At 45.5% G+C, this 23,080-nt stretch overlaps 1 protein-coding gene across 1 annotated transcript; it reads right to left on the bottom strand.

The window, feature by feature from the left end:
- Positions 1 to 3,972: 3,972 nt before the first annotated feature.
- Positions 3,973 to 19,738, bottom strand: CENPN (centromere protein N; the record flags this gene model as incomplete). Its single annotated transcript, XM_080936794.1, has 10 exons — positions 19,562 to 19,738; positions 17,128 to 17,173; positions 12,653 to 12,712; positions 12,130 to 12,206; positions 10,372 to 10,548; positions 9,088 to 9,189; positions 7,702 to 7,765; positions 6,878 to 6,990; positions 4,326 to 4,452; positions 3,973 to 4,055 (listed from the first exon to the last, which is right to left on the bottom strand). The coding sequence occupies exons 1-10, from the start codon at positions 19,730 to 19,732 to the stop codon at positions 3,973 to 3,975; spliced, it is 1,020 nt and encodes a 339-aa protein (XP_080792920.1). The 5' UTR covers positions 19,733 to 19,738.
- Positions 19,739 to 23,080: the final 3,342 nt, after the last annotated feature.

Raw genomic sequence — 23,080 nt, 5'->3', positions numbered from 1 at the left:
GGCTCCCGCACGGCCGCCAGGCCCCTCTCACTGTGCCCGCCCCCGCCGCAGCCACTTCCGGCAGGGGGCGGGGCCTCCGGGCTCATTAGCATCCGGCCGGGAGATGGCCGCAGCGCCCCCAGCCGGCAGCGACGAGCGCGTATTGGAGGTTGAAGTCCCAAGCGCTGAGAACAGGTGAATTGGATGGGTTCCATGGACCCACACTTTTATTCTTCCTAGGGACCTGAGCTCAGGCAACAGCTGGATAGAAGAAAAAGAGATGCATTTCAGCCTAACCTTTTTTTTTGGACCGTTTGCTTTATTATTAGGAATTAATTTTTTTCAATATATAAGTCTTTTATCGTCCCCAGATTGTACTTGTGATCAGGATCTTGTTTCTGGAGCTAGGAAACTGGGGTCTCACTTGTCAGCCTGCTCAGACACACAGAAGCCATCCAAAAACTTTCTGATATCCTTGTTTTTAACTGTGTGGTTTGCTGAATCAATCAGAGCCACTGAATTTGAAGTAAGTTCAGTATCATTTCCTTCAAGGATTAATTCATCCTTCTGGGTTTGAGAGACAGAACAAGCAATACCTGTCCTCTTCTGAACCCTGCGGATGTATTTTTCACCCAAGAAATTTCGGATTTCAGCCAGAGACCCCTTCTCCTGAATAACCACATTGACAGGGAAGTGAGCACACACAGACCTCATCTTGTAACGGAAGCCCAGTGTAACACCCTTGATCGTGTTCTGAAGACGGTTCTGACAGTGGCCAGCTCCTTTTGTTACCCCACCATTTGTCAACACGGAGCCTCTTCTTTTTCTTCCCAAGAAGACTCAGCTCTACATTGATGTGATTGAAGTTCCTCCGCAGAGTTCCCCTGGGACCCTTCACAATGACTGTGCGCCCCTTCAGAGTGATGCAGACATTTTCTGGAATGTCGACTTTCTGATTGCTGAGAATAGTCTTCATTCTCGCAGTAGATGGGGCAAAGAGACAGAAATTACTTTTATATTGTAGACTATTTGCATAACATGCTTAAGGCCCTGGAATGGATCGGCAGCCCATTAAAAACCAAAATGACATATTTTTGAGGCCCACCAGTCTGGCCCCAAGCTCCCCATATGGTCAAGGAGTCCTTGAACTCCTGATTCTCTACCTCCCTAGTCCTGGGGTTTTAGCAGGCCTGGCCGGAGGTGTTGAAGATTGAAACCAGTGTCTTGCACATGCACTTTGCTGGCTGTGCTACAGCCCAGCCCCCAAAGACTAATTATCTCTGACCTCTAAGAGTCTGAAGTGGATCTAGTCAGCTGAAACCAAGCTGTCAGCTGGGCTTGTTCTTGCAAGGACCTTCCCTTTTCCAGCTCCTGGAGGTCACCTGCATCTCTTCACCAGTGGCCCTCCCTCTACACCAAAATCAGTAATGAGGAGTCGAGGCTGTCACAGTCCATAGCTGACATCTCTTGTCATCACAGGGCCATTCGCTCAACTGCAGGGCCCCCTTGCCTTGGGAACATACTCAGGCGCCAGGAGTTATGACGTTAGGCTATTAAGTCTGACTGCTGGGTGGATGTCCATGTCAGAAAAATAAGGTTAGATGGTGGCCCACCTGTCACCACAGAGCTCAGGAAGCAGAGGCAGGATTGCTGTAGGTTCAAGGCCAGGTAATACAAAGCAAAGGTGTCCCAAACACTGTCCACTCCCAAGAGGTCAGAATGCTGCCTGCTTACCAGAGCATGAAAATGAGTTAATGACATAAGTACCACAGTGCTCACCCCAGCCCAAGTGTTCAATAAGCAGCCATCCTTTTGGGAACTGGTGATCTGGATGAGAATGGCTGTCATAGCCGTTCTCAGGTGGTGGAACTGTTTAGAGGATTAGGTGGTGTGCCCATGTTGGAGGAGGTGTGTTTCGGGGGGTGGGCTTTGAGGTTTCAAAAGTCTACTCCACTCCCAGTTCCTTCTCTCTGCCCCCAGCTTGTGGCTAAGGGGTGAGCTATTTTGGCTACTGCTCCAGCATCATGCCTGCCTGCTAACTGCCATGGTCCCTCTAATGACTGGTCTTGCACTTTACTTCTCTGAAACAGAGAGCCCCCCCCCCCCAGTGATTTCATTTATAAATTGCTTTGGCTGTGGTGTTTTTGTCATAATAGGCAAGTGAGACAGAGGTTCTACTGAGCCAGTTCTGACCTAAAAGGTTTCTTTGGCTTTGCATTTACTGCAGTGTTAACCCCCCCAACCCCCCCAAGCATTTGCTGATGGCCAGTAAGTATCTAACAGGTAGGTTTGAGAAGTTCAGATCTTGGATTTTCTGAAGCAGGAGCCTCACTCTGGGAGGCCTACAGGAGACAGCCTGCTAGAGGTGGGATTCGATGGGTCTTTCTTATTCAGATTCCAGGTCTTTATTCCCGCCAGTTGTACTAGGGAGAGCTATGTAGTAGAATAAATATCCCAAGAAGTTCAAGGGCTTCTACAGTTCCCATTCAGCCATTCATGAACCTCGAGGGCAGAATGCCTTCTTGGTATGTGGCTGATCAGGATGGTGGTCAAAGGGAGTTAGTGGGGCTAGAGGGATGGCTCTGTGGTTAAGAGCACTTAATATTCTTACAAAGGACAGATTTGATTCCCAGCACTCAAATGCTGGCTTACAACCATCCATAATTCCAGTTTCAGGGGATCCAATGCTTTCTTATCTGTGAGGGCACCAGGCACAAATGTGGAACACATAAACAGATGCAAACAAAACACTCATACAAATAAATCAAATCCTAAAGTCTTTAAAAAAAAAGGTATGTGTGGAAGCGCATCTTTAAGCCTTAGTTAGGGTTTCAAATGTTGTGATGAAACACCATGACCAAAACGCAAGTCAGGGAGGAAAGGGTTTATTGGCTCACACTTCCACAGCGTGGTTCATCATTGGAGGAAGTCAGGACAGGAACTCGAGCAGGGCAGGATCCTGGAGGCAGGACCTGATGCAGAGGCCACGGAGGAGCACTGCTCACTGGCTTGCTCAGCCTGCTTTCTTACAGAACCCAGGACCACCAGCCCAGGGGTAGTACCATCTCCCCCATCAATCACTAATTAAGAAAATACCATCCAGGCCCTGAACTTATGGAGGAATTTTCTGAATTGAGGTTCTCTCTTTTCAGGTATATAGCTTGTATCAAGTTGACACGGGAACCAGTCAGCACAAAGCCCAAATGCTCAGATCACTGAGGGACAAGAGAAGTGCCTGCCATGTCCCATCACATTAAGTCTAAAAACAGTTTCATACTGGATGATCCGCAGCCTGTACACACAGTACAAAGCATTACCTAGTCCTTTCATGGCTATTTATGCATTCGACTCAGCCTGGTTTTCATCCAAAGCAATGGACACTAGTTTGTCAAAATCTTTATTCACAACTCATTGTAACAGTGATGCTCAGGTTCAGTGTCCCATGGATCAGAGACCATGAAAAGGATATGCACAACAGAAAGTGATTTTATACAAAGAAGACATTAGATTTGCAGCCTTGTGTGGTAGCCCCAGTTCTTTCCTCTGATTCTCCTAGTTTGGGGTTGGGTAGTTTCTTGGTTCTTCTGTCGGTGATTGAGGGTGTAACAGATTCCACAGAAACTGGACTTATGAGGATCAGCAGCAGCAGTAGGTGTCTACAGATTCAACCACTGTGCCTGTGCTTGACTTTAATATGTCCCAGGGTTGAGGTCAACTTGCAGCATCGTGTGTGTGTGTGTGTGTGTGTGTGTGTGTGTGTTTGTGCGCATGTGTACACACACATACACACACACATATCATTTGTCAAATGCCCACAGCTGCTGTACTTAGAAGAGAGAGCACATACAGAGAACAGATTCTGTCCCAATAGCTACATTAAAAACACGGAATTTCCCATGCCAAGGATTGGGTTTCTAAAACGAAGATTGTACAAAGGAGCTAGTCAGCTATAACTGGAATTGCATGTGCAATAAAAGCTAAGCCACATGCATTTCATTTATCTCTAATTCTAAAATAGTTCATTTTCTTGCTTGGTATGCAGGTGAGCAGAGGAGAAAGTGGTGCATCTGCTATACCTGAAAAAAAAGAAAAAAAAAAAAAAAGAAAACAAAACATAAGAATGATCATGGGGACAATCAGTTCCAAAATGGCCAAGATCAGAACAAATTATGGGTACCGTGTCCTACCGTGTACTAGGCACAGTAACAGTAAGGCTTGGTGGAAAGCAGACTGAAGAGGTAGGAATGCTCAGACAGAACCAGCTCACAGGTAACCGGATTGTTGTCTTCCGAGAAGCAATAGCTGTATGTTATCTATCTGGCTCCTGACATAAGCTGACCACTTACCGGCTGGTGCTAAGGATTTCAATGCTTCCAAAAGATGTGGGCTCGAGAACTTTACAAGGCACCGGAGGGGCTCTTCCCTGTCAGCCAAGATGTTCCCACCTATGTCACTCTTGAACTTGGTCTCCAGCTGTCAAAAAATATATTTGTAAATGATGGTTAAGTACTGGGACCAGCTGGGATGGTGAGAGCTAATGAACAAATTATGTATTTCATTAATTCCTACACATGGCAAAGCTCATTTAACTTGTTAGCTGCACAGACAGAGGAAAGATGTCCAACAGAAAGTGCTAGCACTGAGCCTGACTCACAGCAGAGGCTGTCGGTCAGAGCTGCCCTTAACACGGTACTGATCTATGGGGGAAGCTGAGTGACCAGACTTCCTCAGCATAGCATCCTACCTGTGGAAAAAGCCAGAAGCCTGTGCATGCTAATTCTGCATTCAAATAAAAGCGCTCAGTGGTTAAGAGCTCTTGATGTCTTTGCAGAGAACCTGAGGTAGGTTCCTAGTACCCATATGGTGGCTTTCAACCATCTGTCCCTAACTCCAGTTCCAGGGGATTCTACACTGCCTTCTGGCCTCTGCACTGGGCACACATACACATCCAGGCAAAATACTCACACACAGAAAAAGAAATCTTAAGAATTTTATTAAGGAAGACTCAAACATGCCTAGAAGCTGGATGTAGTAGCACATCCTTATCCTTATAATCCTAGCTCCCAGGTAGGTGAGTCCACATTTGAAGCCAGCCACTATCTCAACAGCCAGTGGTGCCCAAGAGCCTCTCAACCCAACCATATCACCCAGAAGGCACACTCTGAGTCCTATGTGCATATCATCCAGCTGAACCTGTTACCAACAGCTCTGGATTCACCTGTTACAAACTGAACCCCCAAACTTAAATAATTCTTAAAACTTGAGACACTATGCTGAAATATCTGCAGGATGCTTAATGTTTGCAATAAAATCAAATTGTAGCCATTGGTGAGTTAATGTGGACAAATGGCTCAGTATTATTTTAAGCCATTTTCTGAGGTTAGAGAAAATCAGGGAAGGAAATGACTAACACACCCTGACTAACAGAATCAAGCACTCTAAGATGTTGAACAAGCAATACTGTCTAACTCCGAACCAGCTTTCCTGTGCGGCCCAGAGCATCTAGAAGCATGCCAAAACGGATGGCTGGGCACACCTCTCCTGAACCAGGAGGAACAGCATGGAGCTAAGAGCTAAGCTTCCTCCCCATTCCCAAGTGACTGGTTCCACCACTCCAGAGACCACAGATGGAGAACTACTGTCCAAGATTACGAGCTCTTTAAAGCTTAGCTAATGCCACACAGTGGCCACACCTCAGCTACTTAGTGAATGTGAGGCTTTCCTAGACTATGAGACCGTGTCTGAAAAACAAGTAACCTGACTGGAAAGACAGCTCAGTGGGTGAGGTGCTTGTGCTTGAACATTACAGCCTGAGTTGGGGTCCCCAGAACCTGTGTAAAACCTAGGTATGGCATGTATGTGAACCCTAGCTCTTGGGAGGAAGGCAGAGGAAGAAGCTGGGGCTCCCTGCAGCTAGTCCAACTGAGATGGAGCTCCAGGCTCAGTAACAGACCCTGTGTCAAAGAATAAGATCAAAAAATATCCAACATTGACCTTTGGCCTTAATAACTGTGAGCACGTGTGAAAAAAGCTGTGTGTGCATACACCGTAACAAACATACAATTTCACAAAATCCACTTGAAAATCTCCCAACCTCTTCCTTTGAAAAACAAATCAAACCAAACAGTCTTAGGGCCTAAATGAGCAGATTAATGGCAGATTTGAAGTGTGTCCTATAGCGTAAGAAGGGTCAATGGAAACAATCTGATTGGGGGTTGGGAAGGAAGGTACTATGAGCAGGAGCATGGGCTCATGTTAGGGTGCCTATGACCTGTGACACACACTCAGCTCTTCTAACAGTGGCCATGGACGTGCACCTGTATCTCTCCACAGCTATGTGATGGGCAACAGCAACTCTTTGGAACGAGTTTAATTTACAGTATATTTTACACTACTGACATTTCTTGAATGAATGCCAGTCATCTAGGCAGGATAGGTGCTTTATCTCTTCTTGTTTTTGGGTTTCTGAGTCAGTCAGTCAGGTTTGCCTCCAAGTTGCAAAGTAGCCCAGGCTAGCCTTAAACTTCCGGTCCCAGTCTCCTAAATGCTGGGATTACTGGATCGTGCCACCATTCCCAGCTCATTCAAGTATGTCTGAACATTTACTATGTGCTAAATACTGTTCTATGTGTGGACAGGCTAGCAGGGCATAGTCCTCCCCACTCCCCACAGCCAGTGACATACAACTGAATTACTATGAAGACAAAATGCAAAAGCAAATTCAGAACGTCTCCTTTGCTAACAGAAGAATTTAGAACTATAATGAAAAGATACAGGTAATTTATAAAATTGTTACATAAAATCACAGTAATAAACAAAAGGAGAATAGTTTTTGGACATGTTTTCCAATTACAGTTTTTGTACCTCGATTGCTGGTGAGTCCACTGTACCATCCTACCTTATACTGTGCGAACTCTAGCTGTGGCTGAGGATAGGCTCCAAAGGTCTCTTGAGTGACTCTGTGGATTCTCACTTTTTCTTCTGTGTTTTCATGAACGATCTCTGAATTCACTGTGGAGGAGTACAGATCAAGAGTGCCATTAGGAACTCACTTCACCTCACACAGCAGCCTTCCCATTCCTAAACCTCTGAATGGTTTGTGTAGCTCCAATGTGCCCGGTGCCCTCTTGTCACTGAAATAATGTCATTACAGAACAGCTGGACAGCATAGGCTCACATAAGGGAGTAAAGGATCCCAACCATCTATCTATCCCTGTCTAGGTTTAATACACTTGTGTAGCTTCCGTACAGTTACCACGAGTAAACCTGTACTGTGGTTCTTTACTTAGCATAGAGCCACCAGCAGGTCTTATGCCATTAGAGTCTAACAATTTCTGTTCCCAACATCAGTTTTATTTCCTTCTACTGTTAATCTTGAGTTTAGGTCTTCTAGGGAGAGAGACTCATGTTCTCTTAGGTGGCAACACAGCCGCCCTATTATTCTAGAACCAGCGGAGTGCTGCTTCGCTGGGCAGATATCAACCACATGCAGACACCATAGTGTGTGCTTGGCACAAATGCACTCTCAGTGACTGTCAGCCACTGTAGTAAATTCTGAAGGACGCCTGTGGTAGCTGGGCTTTCTGCTTCCAGAGACTTAATTCTTGGTTTTCTGGGAAGTATGAAACTGTTCTGCAATGAAATCTTAGCACAGATACCTCACTGCACAGCTGCCATCTGAAAGCCCATCCCAAGCCCACCTCTGTCTCAGAGCACACATACAGTTCATCTCTAGTCCAAGGCTTCGTTCATGCAGAGACATTGTGGAGTCGTAATTTTCAAAGGTCTGGGAGAAAGAAATGGTGAACATGTTACTGATTTGAACAAGTTGGGGTAAGACATTAACTGGTTCTAAGGTGTAAACTGTGTGAAATCTTAGTTTTTTAAGAAGCAGTCTTGTACTTTATATTCCTATTAAGTAGAAAGAAGCAATAGCCCTGCCACGGGAACGTAACACAGTGTCTTGGGCGAAGGTTGCAGCATAACGTTAGAGCATCATCTGCTTAGCAAATAGGAGGTGGAGGTGAGGCCTTGGGTTCGCCCCAGCACCAAACAAAACCAAACTATGTCAAGATACCCTAAAAAAAACTCTCGGGGCCTTTTAGGAAAAATAACTTTAGGAGCCCACATTTCTTGCATCCTTTTTATTGAATCTCGCTGGAGTGAGTGACAGTTTCCCAGCTTGGCAGCTAACCTGTGACTTCTCCTAATACGGGTCTGACTGCACTGCAGGACAGCAGCTGATGTCTGCCTGGCAGGAGGGCGGAGGGCAGACAAGGGGTAGTCAGGGAAACACCATCATCTAACTTCTTACCAGGCCAGCACGGCAGCCCAGGCCTGTAATCCCAGCACTTGGGAGACAGAAGCCTCAACTAAGTAGTAAGTTTAAGGCCAGCCTGGAGTATACAAGATCCCATTCTAAAGCTCCCAACAACAAAAGTAAAAATTATTTTCCTTTTTAAAGGGAATAAGCCTCTGTTTTGGTTCAGAGTTCCTGTTTATAGTGGCTAGAAGTCAGAGGCAGAACCTTGAGGCAAAAACATCCTCATGTTACCACTCTTCCCCCTTAAAGAGTGATGTGCAGACAGCCATCACTTCTCTCTAGATAGAACATACGATACAGCAAAACCTCCTTAAGGAGTTCTATCCACCTACAGTCTGAACACGTGCAAACATTTGCCACGTACAGAAGGAACCTTAAGACCATAGGGGCAGACCTGTCCTTGTCATTAAATGGAAATACCAGCATCTAAACAATTCACCATTTCATGTAGGAGGGGGAGGGGCTCATGAGGCTGGAGGAAGGACCATACTCCACAGCCGTGCTCATGTGAGCATCCCTAGTTAAATGCAGCCAACTCCAAAGACAGGAAGGGCTCCTGCTGGGAAGAAGGTGTTTGTCAGGATGAGGACAGGGGTAAGAGAGGATAGCTGGGGCCAATATGATCACGGTCCATTGTGTACAGATGAAAATGAAAGAATAAACACACACGGACAAAATGAGGTGACTAAAAGCTTCATGCGCTCACCCTCAGGGCCGGGCCAGGAGTGGCCTCTACCTATTTTGTGTGTGCAAGAGAAAAGGAAAAGAGCTGCTGACTGGCTCACCTGATTGTACTCCCTAAAAGCAATAGCCGTGAGTGAGTCCAGGTGCCTGCTTCTCAGATTCAACTGCACAATCTGATGGTGTTTGCTAGCGACTTTCAGTGCCTGGAGGGACAGGAGAGAGACTTAGGGTTGTGTGTGGGTCTGTGCATGCCGCTCAGTGAAATGCCGGCACTGCAGCCGAGAGTGGAAAGAGCCCTGTGTGGGGTGCAGTGCACACTTGAGATCCCGGCCCCAGGAGGCTGAGGCCAGGTTAGCCCTGTCTCACCCCCACCGCCCCCAACTCTTGCAGGTGAGAATAACCCTATCCCCTTACTCGCTTTTTGGGACCCCAAGGCCTGTTGCTGACAGTGGAGTGTGAACAGACAGTAGGTGTGTGGAGAGCCATGCAGCCAGCTGCAGAACTGCTCACCTGCGCCCAGCTCACACTGGGACTCCGGAAGTACAGAAGATGCTAACAGAGGAGTCGGGTGACTAGCCCAAATTTGGGATGGATAATAAGAAGAATAGCCCCCACAGGCTCCTACACTTAATGCTTAGACCAGGGAGTGAAGTGTTTGAAAGAATTACAATGATGTTGCTTCCTTGGAGTACCTGTAGGAAGTGTGTCACTGGGGGTGAGCTTGAGGTGTTAAAAGCCTATGATCCAGTCCCCATGTCCCCCCTGTGGATCAGGATGTGACTCTCAGCTATAGTCCAGTGCCCTGGGTGCTGAAAAGCTCCCTCCCATGACTATAATTGACCAAGCCTATGAACTGGTAAGCAAGCTCCAATTATATGCTTTTTTTTTTTTTTAAATAAGAATTGCCTTGGTCACAGTGTCTCCCGACAACAATAGAACAGCGAAGACACAAAGGCGAACCCTTAAAAAGAGAGCAGCTACCTCTGACACGGGCAGTATTTTCATGTATGCAGAGTGTGGAAAATGGTCATAAATGTCAATTGCCATTAATAGGCAGGCTAGAAATATGGAAAGCACTAATGCTGACACTGGGCAAGTGACAAAGAGTTTGGAGTGAAGGGAGCAGAGAGCAGGGGCGGAGAGTTCTGACGACTCGTCTTTTACCTTTATGGACTTGCTGGTTTTAATATTAAGCATGCATTACTTTGACATTGACGATAAAGATGAGGCCAAGTTAATACCTCCCGTCACATTTCAGTGGAGGTAAGAAAGCTCCCCTGAGAACAGAGCCAGGTATCTGATTTATATCTAGGGATGTGGTTTATACCTACGTGGACCCTAGAGATAAGGGTACTGAGCCCTCCAGCTGCTGTACTGTTCCCTACCTGATGGAGCAGGGGCATAGTGCTCTTCCGAAAGCTGGAGGAAATGAAGGCATACGGAGTCTGGGGATAATACACCACAAACGTGGGCTTGTACTGGTTTGGCTGTGTATACTGTGTTCCCCAGGCAACCCGAATCCACACGGAATTCTTCTCGTAGACTCTGAAGCTGACCGTAACCTTATAAAGAAAAGACGTCTTCCTGGTTAAATCTCTTCGTGACACCGACCACAGGTGCCTGAGACACATTCAATGTTAGTGTAAGTTTTCGTGCACACGGGCACCTGTCAGCCTTTTTTTCTTCTACTTAAAAAATAAGTTTCTTTGTAAGTATGTGTGCACAGATTGCCACAGCACACACATGGAGGTCAATTCGGGTCACACTTGGCTCTTTTTCTACGTCTTATAATACTGTTTGGGACTGTTGGGAAAACATTTTGTGATTATGTTATAAAGATCTATTTACACTTTGTAAAGTATATCTGAGAAAAAAAAATCTCTTTAAAAAAACCCTTATAATCTGGCAGGAGAGATAGCTCACAGGTTAAGAGCACTTGCTGCTTTAGCAGAGTGAAGATTACAATTTGGTTCCTAGCACCAACAGGGTGACTCGCAACCATCTGTAACTATGGTTCCAGGGGATGTGATGCCCTCTTCTAGCTTCTGCAGGCACCAGGCTTGCACTTGGTGCACAGATATACATGCAGACAAACATTAATACACATAAAGTAATAAAAGAAATTAAAAGAGGCATCTGACTGGGCATACCTTTAAATCTCAACCTTGGGAGGCAGAGGCAGGCAGATCTTTGTGAGTTTTGGCCAGCCGTTTGAGATCCTATTTCAAAATCAAAACAAAAGGAGAGGGGGTGGCTTTCTAGAAGGAAGCCTTTGGCATTGCAGGCTCAGACACTTAGTTTGCCCCTTTGTTTACAGCAGGATTCCCCGTGTGGCAACAAGTCCCGAATGCACTGATCCTCATGCATGTGTCTCAGCAACAGAGCCAGTTGGGAATGTGGTGGCACAGGAGGGTGTGTGGTGTCCATTTCACAGCCAGCATCAGTCTTTCTAAACTTGTAGCTATGACTGGACTTGCTCTGGAATTTAATGGCCACTGCTAGGTGGTCAGCTAGCTCCAGTCCACCTCCAGGCTCTGACCCAGGAAAGGAGAGTCTGAAGAGAGGGACAGCTGGCTCTTCCTTCCCTCTGGGATCTTACTCCTGGAAGAACACGTCGCTATACTGTCTGGTAGGCTGCTTTCCCCGATCCCCTGGAACTCTCCCTGTCTGGGCTGTGGGTTTGCAGAACAGTGTTCTGTCCCTTGGTGAGCAGCAGAGAGCTTGTTCTTCTTTGAGGCTCAGTGACCCCGACTGGAATAGCAGAGTGTCTACCTTTAGGCAAGAGTGACTGATGACCAAGAGCAGAGCCACTAGCCACATGTGGGCCATCTAATGGGAATTCATTAAGTTTAAAGATTCGTTCATTTGCTTGGTCATATCAGCCGCTGTCAAGACCTCATGTGGCAGTCAGCTATGAACTGGACACCGTAAACACAGTGCGCTTCTGCCATGGCAGAGTTCCATTGGACGGTATTGCTCCTAAGAAGTACTGGGTGGGATGGGCAGGTGAGAGATGGAACTAATATTTCAGTTTGTTAAGGTAAAATGGCGTATTATCTCCCACTGCCCACCCCCAATCCTGCCATCTCCCAGATATCATTAAACTGAATTTCGCACAAATCCGAGAGGACTTGGATTCTTACATTTTTTAATGCTCTCTGAAGAATTCTCTTAAAGGAACTTTGGAACTGTTCCATATCAAAAAGGTCGACATCTTCACCTGTCAAAAAGCAGAGATATAGAAATAAGTTTAGAGAGCTACAATGCCTCTGTCCCTGGTACCCCAGAGCAGTGACGAGCGTATCACACCCAGTTCCTGACAGTGCCAGGGGACACACACGAGGGACAGTCACATCTGCCTATGAGAGCAGATGGCTAGCCTGGGTGTGGGAGCACATCCCTGCAGTGTCATCACTCTGGAGGCAAAGGCAGGAAAACCACCACAAGTTCCAGACCAGCCTTGTCTACACAGTGAGTTCAAAGCCAGCTTTGTCTACACAGTGAATTCTAGACTAGCCTATGATACACGGGGATACAATGTCTCAGAAAAAACAAAACAAAACAAAACAAAATAAAACCCTCTTACAAAAAAGACACCATTTGCTACTTATTTTTAAACTGCCAAAACACCAATACAAATGTTTAATTTAAAGCAGAAAACATTACCTGGTTCTTTACTCATCTGAAAGACATTCCAGAGCTTCTGGTGGCGATGAAATTGAGTATCTGAGAGAGAAGGGCTTATAGTGAGTGCTGCGTCTTAGGACTTTGAAATTGGTTCTAATAAACATATATTCATTTTTTAAACTACACAATGTGTTAGATGACACGGACATTTTTGAGCAATGTGTTTTTGTGGATCTCCTCACCTTCCAGCAAATACATATTTTTAATACTATACAATATTAGTAGCCAATGAATGAGGTGACACAGCATTGAAATCAAAGTTCAAACTTAAAAAACCCAACACATAAGCTTTAAATGGATTAATGTATTGCAGACAAACATCCCAGTTAGTCAACTCAACAAAGATGATACAGTTCAGTTTTAGTACTTATCATCTCTTTTGCCAGGTTGTCATTTTTATTTATTTTAACTGGGCAGAGGTATTTTCTGTATATGGTGTTTCACCTGAATCTATGTCTGTCTATGCATGTGAGTGCCTGGTGCCTACAGGGGCTAGGAGAGAGCAGAGGGGCCCTTGGAGTGTAGCTACAGGGGATTGTAAGGCGCCATGTGGGTGCTGGGAATTAAACCCTAGTCTGTTGGAAGAATAGCAAGTGTTCTTAATGACTGAGCCACCTCTTCAGCTCTTCATTTGTCATTTTTACAAACATCTGCTAAGCAAAACTCAGGAAGTACCCACAGAGGAAATGACTCTGATGAGGTGTCACTGCTGGCCTTGAGGCCCGAGGCCTCTTCTCTAGCTCCTTAGACACCTGCCTGCTCTTCCTCAGCAGCTACCACCCAGTGGTACCCTCATTACACTCAAACTACCCCTGCTTCCCTCCTGGGCACTTGTGAAGAAGAGGGTCTTGTTCAGTGCTGCTGCCCCTGGCTAACCTGCCTGCATAAAGCACTCACTGTGTGGAATGAAGGCAAGGGTAAGTGTGGGGCACAGAAGATGCCCTTCAGAAGGCAAGAGGACCTGGAGTAGGAATGGGAGCCAACAAGCTCAGCTCTTTCCCATCATCCTTCTGGATTCAAACTGTCCCTGTGCTGACCTCTGTCCGTGTCCTCCCCTCAGACCAGGCTTTCTAATCTTTTAGGGGGATGTGGACTCATCACTTAGGATACCAGCTTTGGCATCAATGTTCTCCTTGTCTTTCCCTACATGCAGCATCTTCTTTCCTGAGCCTGCCTGTCCCCGATACTGGCCCCTACTTTCCTTCATGGCAAAAGACCATGATTGATTGGTGTCAAAAGGCAAAGTGTGATGCCAGCCCACAAAGCTTTTTGTTTGGTGTTCTCTCTCTCTCTCTCTCTCTCTCTCTCTCTCTCTCTCTCTCTCTCTCTCTCTCTGTGTGTGTGTGTGTATGTGTCTGTCTGTCTGTGTGTGTGTGTGTCTGTCTCTCTCTCTCTCTGTGTGTGTCTGTCTCTGTGTGTGTGTGTCTGTCTGTCTCTCTGTGTGTGTCTGTCTGTCTGTCTCTGTGTGTATGTGTCTGTCTGTGTGTGTCTGTCTGTCTGTCTGTCTGTGTGTGTCTGTCTGTCTCTCTCTCTGTGTGTCTGTCTGTCTGTCTCTCTCTCTCTCTCTCTGTATGTGTGTGTGTCTGTCTGACTTGCTAACTGTCCTCTAAATAAGACTGTTGCAGTAGAAAGTCAGAACTCTTGTCAAAAGCTCTGCTGCATATCATCTAAAAGGTGACTACTGAAGACTTAGACACAAATGGAGACAGCTTTACCTGTGATAGGCACATGGTAGCCTACCCCACACCTGTGAAGTACCTGATATACCTGCATCTGCAGCTTCCACATCATAAAGGGGAGGCCCCTAGTTCATGTGTAGATGCAGAGAATCCTACAAGTTCACCCCACTTGTCTTTGTCCCTGGGTTAGGTGCAAGCCCCTTCTATGCCTTGGCCCCTGACTACCTGACTCGTGTAGGCTGCTACCCTCTCTTATACCTCTCCAGAAGATCCTACAGGTGTCTGAATCCTCAGACCCCCTCATCTCTCTTGTGCTGTAATCAGCATCATTTCCCAAAAACCAGACACCTAGTTGTTTTGGCTCAGAACCTGTTCTGGGATGACATCATTAGAGGAGATACCAAGACCCTTCTAGTGGCTTCCAAGCCTCTGTTATCCGTGTTACCCTCCCCCTGGAACCCAGCCTGCCTCTTCCTTTTGCATCACAGGCACACTTCTCTCACCCCATCCCTGGCAGCTCCCCCTCCTCAGCCTCTCTGCTCTGCCTGGCGAGTGCTAACTCATCTTTTGGCTCTAATTTGAACACCATCTCCTCAAGGAAGCTTCCTCATATGGCCACTGAAAAAAGTCCCACTGTGCTTAATTCTCCCCCGCACACTAGGTATCCCTGGGATATGTACCGTTTCTCCTCAGGTAAATCCCAGTCAGTATGTACAAGAGTGTGAGTTACCGGCTCTGCTCACTAGTGTTCTGTGGATCCACCGTTTAAAAGGAATTAGTCATTTTCATTTTATGCATATGTGTCTGCATGCATGTAAGTGCACAATGCGTGGGCCCAGTGCCTAAGGAGGCGAGGTTACTGGAGCCTTTGTAGCTAGGGTTAGAGACAGCCGTGAGCTGCTGTGTGGAGCCACCTTTATGCAGGTATCCTGGGTTCTATAAGGAAGCAAACTGAGTAAGCCATGCTGAGAAGCCAGAGTATAACAGTACTTCATGGTCTGCTGAGGTTTTTTTTTTTTTTTTTTTTTTTAAACTTTTTAAAGATTCATTTATTTTATCTTCAGACACACCAGAAGAGGGCATCAGATCTCATTACAGGTGGTTGTGAGCCACCGTGTGGTTGCTGAGATTTGAATTCAGGACCTCTGGAAGAGCAGTCAGTGCTCTTAACCGCTGAGCCATCTCTCCAGCCCCTGCTAAAAGCTTTCGGTGCTACTTGTAGGAATTTGGCATTTGTCACTGGGCTGGGACAAAGACGTACGTAGGCTCAAATAAGAATATTAGAAACAGTGACCATGGGGCTTTGTTTACTACTTTGCTGAATTACTACCTTATGTGATCTCTTTGCTTACTGCCTTACTTAATTACTATCTAGTGCAATCTCCTTGATTACTGATTCACTTGATGACTCTGTCTTTGATCTAATAACTGCCCATGTGTTTTGCATGTACCTGGAATGATATAAAAGCAGGCTGGTGAGAAACAAAGCTGCTTCAGCCTGAGCACTGGCTGGAGTCCTGTTATCATGTCGTCTGTTTTTCTTTTTTAACCCTCACTCCCTCCCTTGAGACTGGGTTGCCTGCTGAGCTTCTTGGTCAATGGTCTTTGCTTCAGTTCTTGCTTCTCAGTTTCTGCCCTGAATTTCAACTTCCTGATGGACTATAAACTGAAATAAAGTGGCCTTTTCCTCCCCAGGTTGGTTTTCATCATGATTTTTATCCCAGCAATAGAAAGAAAACTGAGACAATATATAATGACAATAAATTAGTTAAAAAAAAAAAAAAAAAAAAGAGCTCTGGGTCAGAGAGAGTTCAGCTGTTAAAGGCACCAGCAGCCAAAGCTTGGTAGCCCAAGTTTGATCCCTGGGGGCCCTCAAGGTAAGACAGAGCTTACTTCAGCTACCTGTCCTGATGTCCACAGGTGTGCACTTGTGTGCCCCTTGTAATACATAAAATGTAAGAAACGAACCCCATATCCAGAGAAACTGCTTCTGTTCCAAGGGCTTGACCTGCAGTTTCAGCTGATCCCACCCCAGCCTAACTTGATTAGTATCACTGTTATACACATCTGCTAAAAGGAAGGAGCAAGGCAAGCGAGCCACCGTCCCGAGCACGTACAGGGAAGCCATGATGGAGCCATGAAGCCAACCCGAGCAACCTGGTCTATGTTCTAAAGTTTTAGTAAGTGAATTCTGAAGAAAACAAAACCCAAGAAGCAAAAAGTGAGAGGCGGCACTCATGACAAATTCTCAGTGGTGCACTTTCAGATGAGTAACAGAGAAAGCCGCACGACTGATGCTTTATGCTCACAGTGAACCAGTTCCTGTCTCTAAAGATCCTGAGCTTCCACAGCCTCAAAGACAGGGACCATGTCCACTGACTTAGGTGAACTCTGAGGTCAGGATGGAGATACAACAAAGGACACTAGACCCATCAGCGAGAGAGCAGGAATCTTGTACCAGGCCTCTCGACTCTAAAATCTACATCCTTAAAGATTTATTTATTTTTATGTGTATCTTTTGCCTCAATGTGTCTATGTACCATATGCATGCAGTGCCCACAGAGGCCAAAAGAGAACATCAGATTCCTGGAACTAGAGTTTCAGGTGGTTCTAAGCCACCATGTGGTTGCTGGGAATTGAACCCGGGACCTCTGCAAGAGCAGCCAGTGCTCCTAACCACTGAGCGACCTCTCCAGACCCTAGATTCTGCATTAACATAAGAAATTCCCCCGATGAAACAAAATTCCAAAGTAAAGACAAATCCTCAAAACTTACACACGATGTCTAAAAGGGCCATGTCATCAAGACGTGCACACTTGTCCTGAAAGAGAGGGTGGACCGATTAGGAGATGAGGCACTAGCCCCTCCAGCCCATTTCAGGGCTGGCCAGAGCATCCCATCAGCATGCCTGAAGTGCTTCCTGTCTTGGCAATCTATCTCAGATCTATATATAGTCTCTTCATAACCAACAGCCGCCCCTCCAATTCTTACCTCGGTCCACAGTCTCCAGACTCTACATTCTCACTCTACATTCATCACTTAATGTTTACGTTTTAAAACAGGAAAAAGCCAGATATGGGGGCTCATGACTGAAATCTGACTGCTTGGGAAACAAAGGCAGAAGGACTGTAATGAGTCTGAGGTCAGTCAGGACTACAGAGACTGCCTCAAAACAAACAACAAAAAGAAAAGTCTTGACCATACATACTGCATACATGCTGTAGTTTGCACGTGAAATGTTCCCAGATTCTAACAAGGTGAGCACTTGGTCACTAGTAGGTGGTGCTGTTTGGGGGTGGGGGTGGAGCCTCGGTGGAGGGAGCAGGTCACTGGGGTGCACGCAGCCTGGCTGGCCAGTGCATTCCTGCTGCCTGTGCCCTTCCAAGGCCGCCATGCTTTCCAAGTTATGAGGGACTGGGTCCCCAGGAGTGTGAGCGAAAACAAACCTGCTCTTGTTGGAGCTGCTTTTGTCAGGGAATTGCATCAGAGCCACGAGACGAAATGCTGACATTTTTCAGATGTGGCCACTGTCCTATCAATGTGGCAAACATGCCCAGCAACCTCTATGTCCAATCTCCTTATGGCTCTCACTCTCATATCCTTTCCTGTCCCCAATACTTGTCCCAATGCTTGGTGCTGAGACAACTACGGATCCTTCTGCTGTCATAACAGTTGACTTTCCTAGTTTTATTTGAATGCTAACATAAGGCTGGATTCTTTTTTGATCTGGCTTCCTTAAATCAGCATAATTATTTTGACACTTAGCCATATTTGTGCATTTATAGCTCAATTCCTTTTTATTGCTAGCTGTTTTCTACTATGTGAACAGACACAGTTTGTTGCTTACCTGTGGACGGACTTGGGCTCCCTCTAGGATTTAAGATCTGAGCACTATGCTAGCATATGTGCCCGTCTGTGAATATGCCTGTGTTTTCATTTCTCGTGAGAAAATGTTTGGCAGTGGAATGGCTCAATCTACAGTGGCAAATATTTAGACTTTTAGAGAACTGTCAAGGGCTGGAAAATATAGCTCGGGTAAAACACTAACTCAGCATGTCTGAGACCCTGGCCTAGCCCCCAAGCACTAACACTCAAAATGAATGCTGGGTAAACAGCTCAGTAGGCAGCCCCAACTTAGCATGTACTAGGCCCTGGGTCCAATGCCCAACACCAGAAGGAAAAGAATCCTGTGTATTACAAATAGGTACAGTGAGTCGTTTCAGACCTAGTCATCCACATTCTGTGGCATTTATTCAAATTTGTCTGATGGCTGGTGACTCTGAACACGTCTTTATATGCTTATCTAATTCCACCGGGAAGTATTCAGTCAAATGTTCCAAAATTATTCAAGTATGTATGGGTGTTTTGCCTGCATATATGTCTACGTATCATGTGTGTTTGATCCCCTAGAGGTGGGGTTACGGAGAGTTGTAAGCTGCCATTGTGGTGCTGGGAGTAGAACCGGGCATTCTGGGAAAGCAGATGGTGTAACAAGCAAGCCATCTTTCCTATCCTCACTTATTATTATTATTATTTTGATTCTTTTTTTTTTTTTTTTAATTACTGGCTCTTGAGACATTCTAACATACTAGCTGTAGGCCCCTGACAGGCCAGCATTTAGAAAGTTTCCTTCAGTCTGTGGCCTTTCTTAGTAGTATTTTTCAAAGAAAAAAAAGTGATTAATTCTATCAGTTTATCAATTATTTCTTTTCTTTTATGAACCACCATTTTGGTTCTAAGAAACTTTGCCTTGTCCAGTACCACGAGGATTTTCCTCTTGCTTTCCCTACATGGATTTTGGCTTAGGTATTACAATTTGGGTCTTGAATCTAATTTGAGTCCAACTTTTTTTTAAAAGAGTAGGACAGGATGGAATGACCTTGTCATTTGTTTGGGAGACAGTCCTCCTATGCTGTTGACCTTGAATTCACTATCTACCCAAGCTTTACCTGAGCTCTAGAGATCCCTGCCTCAGCTTCCATAGTTCTGGGACTTAACATGGGGCTGCCTTGAGCAGCAAAGGCACTTTGCATGCAAGCACCTAACTGTTGTAGCCCAGCTGCAGGCAAGAATGTTCTTCCCACCCAGAATTGTTCTTTGTAGCTTTGCTTTAAAAAAAAAATCAAAATCCATTAACCATATGTACACACTGGTCTAACTCTAGTCTCTTTTATCAATGTATTTGGTTGATAATTTTGAACACCGTTACCGCACACAGCTGAATCACTTCCTGGGCCAGAAATTCCTTTTTCTGCTTCATGTTTATAGCTTGAAGTTGGTCTTCAGACAAAAAGTCCCAGGCTTCTAGGATGGTCTTCATCTCACACCAAGGGATTTTCAGGATGATCCTCCGGAGAAATTCTGCAACATTTTCATTCATCTCTTTGGCCCTTGGACAAAACAGAAAGAGCACAGTAATGTAAGTAATGTATTCCTCTTTAAGCTGTGTGTATGCATGCTTGCATGTATATACCTATACTTTCATGTAGCCTTAGGCTGAGCTCAAACTCGATATGTGGCCAAGGATCACCTTAAATCATTAAAAAATATAGTTATTTTAACCATTCATTTCTTGGTGTGACAGCATGCTTTGGCACATGAATACAGGTGTTTAAGGAGGTTAAAGGAGTCAGATCCTCTGGAACTGAAGTTATTGCTGGTTATAAGTCACCTGATACAGGTGCTGGGATTCAAACTTGGATCTTCCAAAAAGATTATCAAGTGCTCTTAACTGCTAAGCCATCTCTCTAGCCTGACTCCTCAATTTTTGATCCTTCGGCCTCTATTTTCCACTCTAGTAGGTGGTGGGTTAAACCTAGGGCTTCCTGTGTGTCAGGCCAAAACAATACCAACTGAGCTATACCTACATCCCAGGCTAGCTTGGAATCTACTATGTAGCCAAGTCTGGTCTCAAAGTGGTGGCAATCCTCCTGCCTCAACCTAAGAGCTGGAATTAGAAGTATGAGTCACTATACTTAGGACGCTTTAGAATTAAAAATTAGTGCGGTGGGCTGGAGAGATGGTTCAGTGGTTAAGAACACTGACTGCTCTTCCAGAGGTCCTGAGTTCAAATCCCAGCAACCACACGGTGGCTCACAACCATCTGTAATGAGATCTGATGCCCTCTTCTGGTGTGTCTGAAGACAGCTACAGTGTACCTAAATTTTCTTCTTTTAAGAGGGCAGGGGAGATAATGCAGTCAGTAAAGAGCTTGCTATACATCTAGACTGAGTTTGATCCTCAGCATTCTTGTACAAATTCTGGTTGCAGAGCCATGTGTGTGTTGGGGCCAGAAGCCTTGAGGTGGGAAAGTTTGCTGGCCAGGCAGAACTGGTAAGCTGCAGATTCAATGAGAGTCTGTCTCAAAATATAAGGTGGAAAGTGACTAAGGAAGATCCCAAATGTCTCCCTCTAGAAAACATAGACACCCACACAAGCACACATACAACCACATACACATTCACAAAGTTGTACTCACATAGACACACCTGGGCTGGAGTGAAACAGGATGTGTTAATCTTATCATGGGGATCCGGGACTGTAAACTTAGCTGGAAGGAAGTTGCACTGTATGGCTTCCCCCACCAGCTGACTTCCAGCCATCTGACCACTCCTGCCTTCTCAGATTGCCCCTCACACCTGATCCTGCAGTAAAGCCCTCTGCCATACTGTGATGCACCTAATAGAGTGAGGGTTACTGAGAAACTTATGTCTGGAACTCAGCATGTAATACTTTAGGCAGTGGCTGACTCCCTATGGTACATGAAACTACCAGTAAGCGTGGACACCTGTAGTATTTGATTTTCCTGCTTCAGCGCACTGTCAATTGACCACATTACCCTGCTCTGTCTTGAGCCCCAAACACAGGATAGCTTCCTCAGCGACAGGTGACACTTGGGAGTCTTAAAACTGTGGCACAGGGAAGGGAGATCAGATCCTGGCCATTTATTGCTCTCTCTCTTTTTTTAAATTGCTTTTATTTTTTGAAGATTTATTTTTATTTACTCTATCTCTCTTTCTTTAGAGCCTTTAAGAGGCACAGCTAATCCTACTGTTACCTCAACTGGATTACCAATTCAGGAGGCAAAGTGCAAACAAGCATGTTTTTCTTTCTTTCTTTCTTTCTTTCTTTCTTTCTTTCTTTCTTTCTCTTTCGAGACAGGGTCTTTCTACACGGCTACTGCTGTACTGGTATTCACCATGTATTCACCAGGCTGGCCTCCAATTCAGAGATCCACCTACGACTGCCTCCCAAGTGCTGAGATTAAAGGCATATGGCACTTCCCTGACAGATAGACATGATTTCCACGTGAAGATAAACAAAGTCTCTGTTGACTTAATTTCCTTGACCAGTCTGTCTTCTAGAAAGGAGCCAGGCCTTTGGGGTCCATGTTTAAGATGCATTTGCATTGCCTCCCTCACAGCCGAGGACTAGGAGGAAATGGACGACTATTCCTCAGAGTCCTGGCTGTGCCTGGCACTCAATATAAGAGCTTCTTGAACACTGCATGCGATTTCCTGCCACTGACTGTTGGCTAAAGATAGGCAACCGACTGCACTTTATTCTTAGATACGAGTGTGTGACTTTGTGAACACTGTAACATGGGTGTGCTGGTACCCCCCCATCTAGACAAGTGTCTTGCCTCTTGGAACTGGAGATACAGGCAGTTGTGAGCCCCTTGGTGTGGCTGCTGGGAACTCTACTCAGGTACTCTGCAAGAGCAACAAGGAGCTACTCTCTAGCTCCTTCTCTTTTGAGACAGGGTTTCATAACCCAGGCGGGCTTGATCTTCTTCTCTTCCTGCCTCCATCTCCAGGCACTGGTACTGCTGGTGTGAGAGACCACGTCCAGTTTCATGTGGTTTGGGAGATGAGCTCAGGGCTTACTGCATGTTAGGCAAGCATTCCATCAACTGTGATATCTCTCAAACCCCGGTTGAGTTCATTAAAAAAAGGCAATGAAAACCACAGCATGGTTTAGGATTAAAAAAAAAAAAGAAGAAGAACTGAATTAAGGTTGTGAAAATGGAGTTATCCCTTGCTGTATTGTTCTGTTATGAGCCCATTCTTTCTTAAAGTCAAAACCAAAACCTTTAGCATGGTCTACACGACCCTGCATTACACGGCCTTTGCTTCCTGTGTTGCCTGTCTTCCCCTCCTTTTCTTTCTTGTGTGTGCATGTGTTTGAGAACAGAACTCAGGGCCTTCCTTGGGGCAAACAATCTACCACTGAGCCAAATCCCTGGTCCTACCTCCTCAGCTCCACTGTGTCTCAATTCCTGCAAGATAAAAGGATCTCTCTGGGGAGAGAGCCTTGTACCCCTGGCTGCCCACAACTGGAGGGTCCTTATAATTTCTTGTGGTAATTCAGTTCTGAGCTTTGTTTTTCCCCAGTAAGCTTACTGCAACCATCCAATTTTTTCCCCCATTGCTTACTGTTTTTACAGAACCACCTGCAATCGGCTTTATAATTTTATCGTAGCCACATTAATTTTTTTTTTTTTTGTACTCAAGACAGAAACTATGTCTCTCAAATCTATTATTCTAACTGTCCTGGCAGGAGCAAAGTCATTCTAAGGAGGGTTACTTGTGAGCTTCCTCTTTGAGACAACAGACACAGAGAAATGGAAATCTGTCCAGGACTCTAATGGAGAAGGAAAGGCTGACACCTTGTGCCAGTCAGTGGGAGTTTTACTGTCTCCTTGTCAGACCCTCTTGCAGAAGAGACC

Source organism: Micromys minutus, assembly GCF_963924665.1.
Source record: "Micromys minutus genome assembly, chromosome: 24".
Taxonomy (NCBI): Eukaryota; Metazoa; Chordata; class Mammalia; order Rodentia; family Muridae; genus Micromys; species Micromys minutus.
The sequence above is the reverse complement of the archived record's forward strand: the minus strand, read 5'-3'. Positions and strand labels throughout refer to the sequence as shown.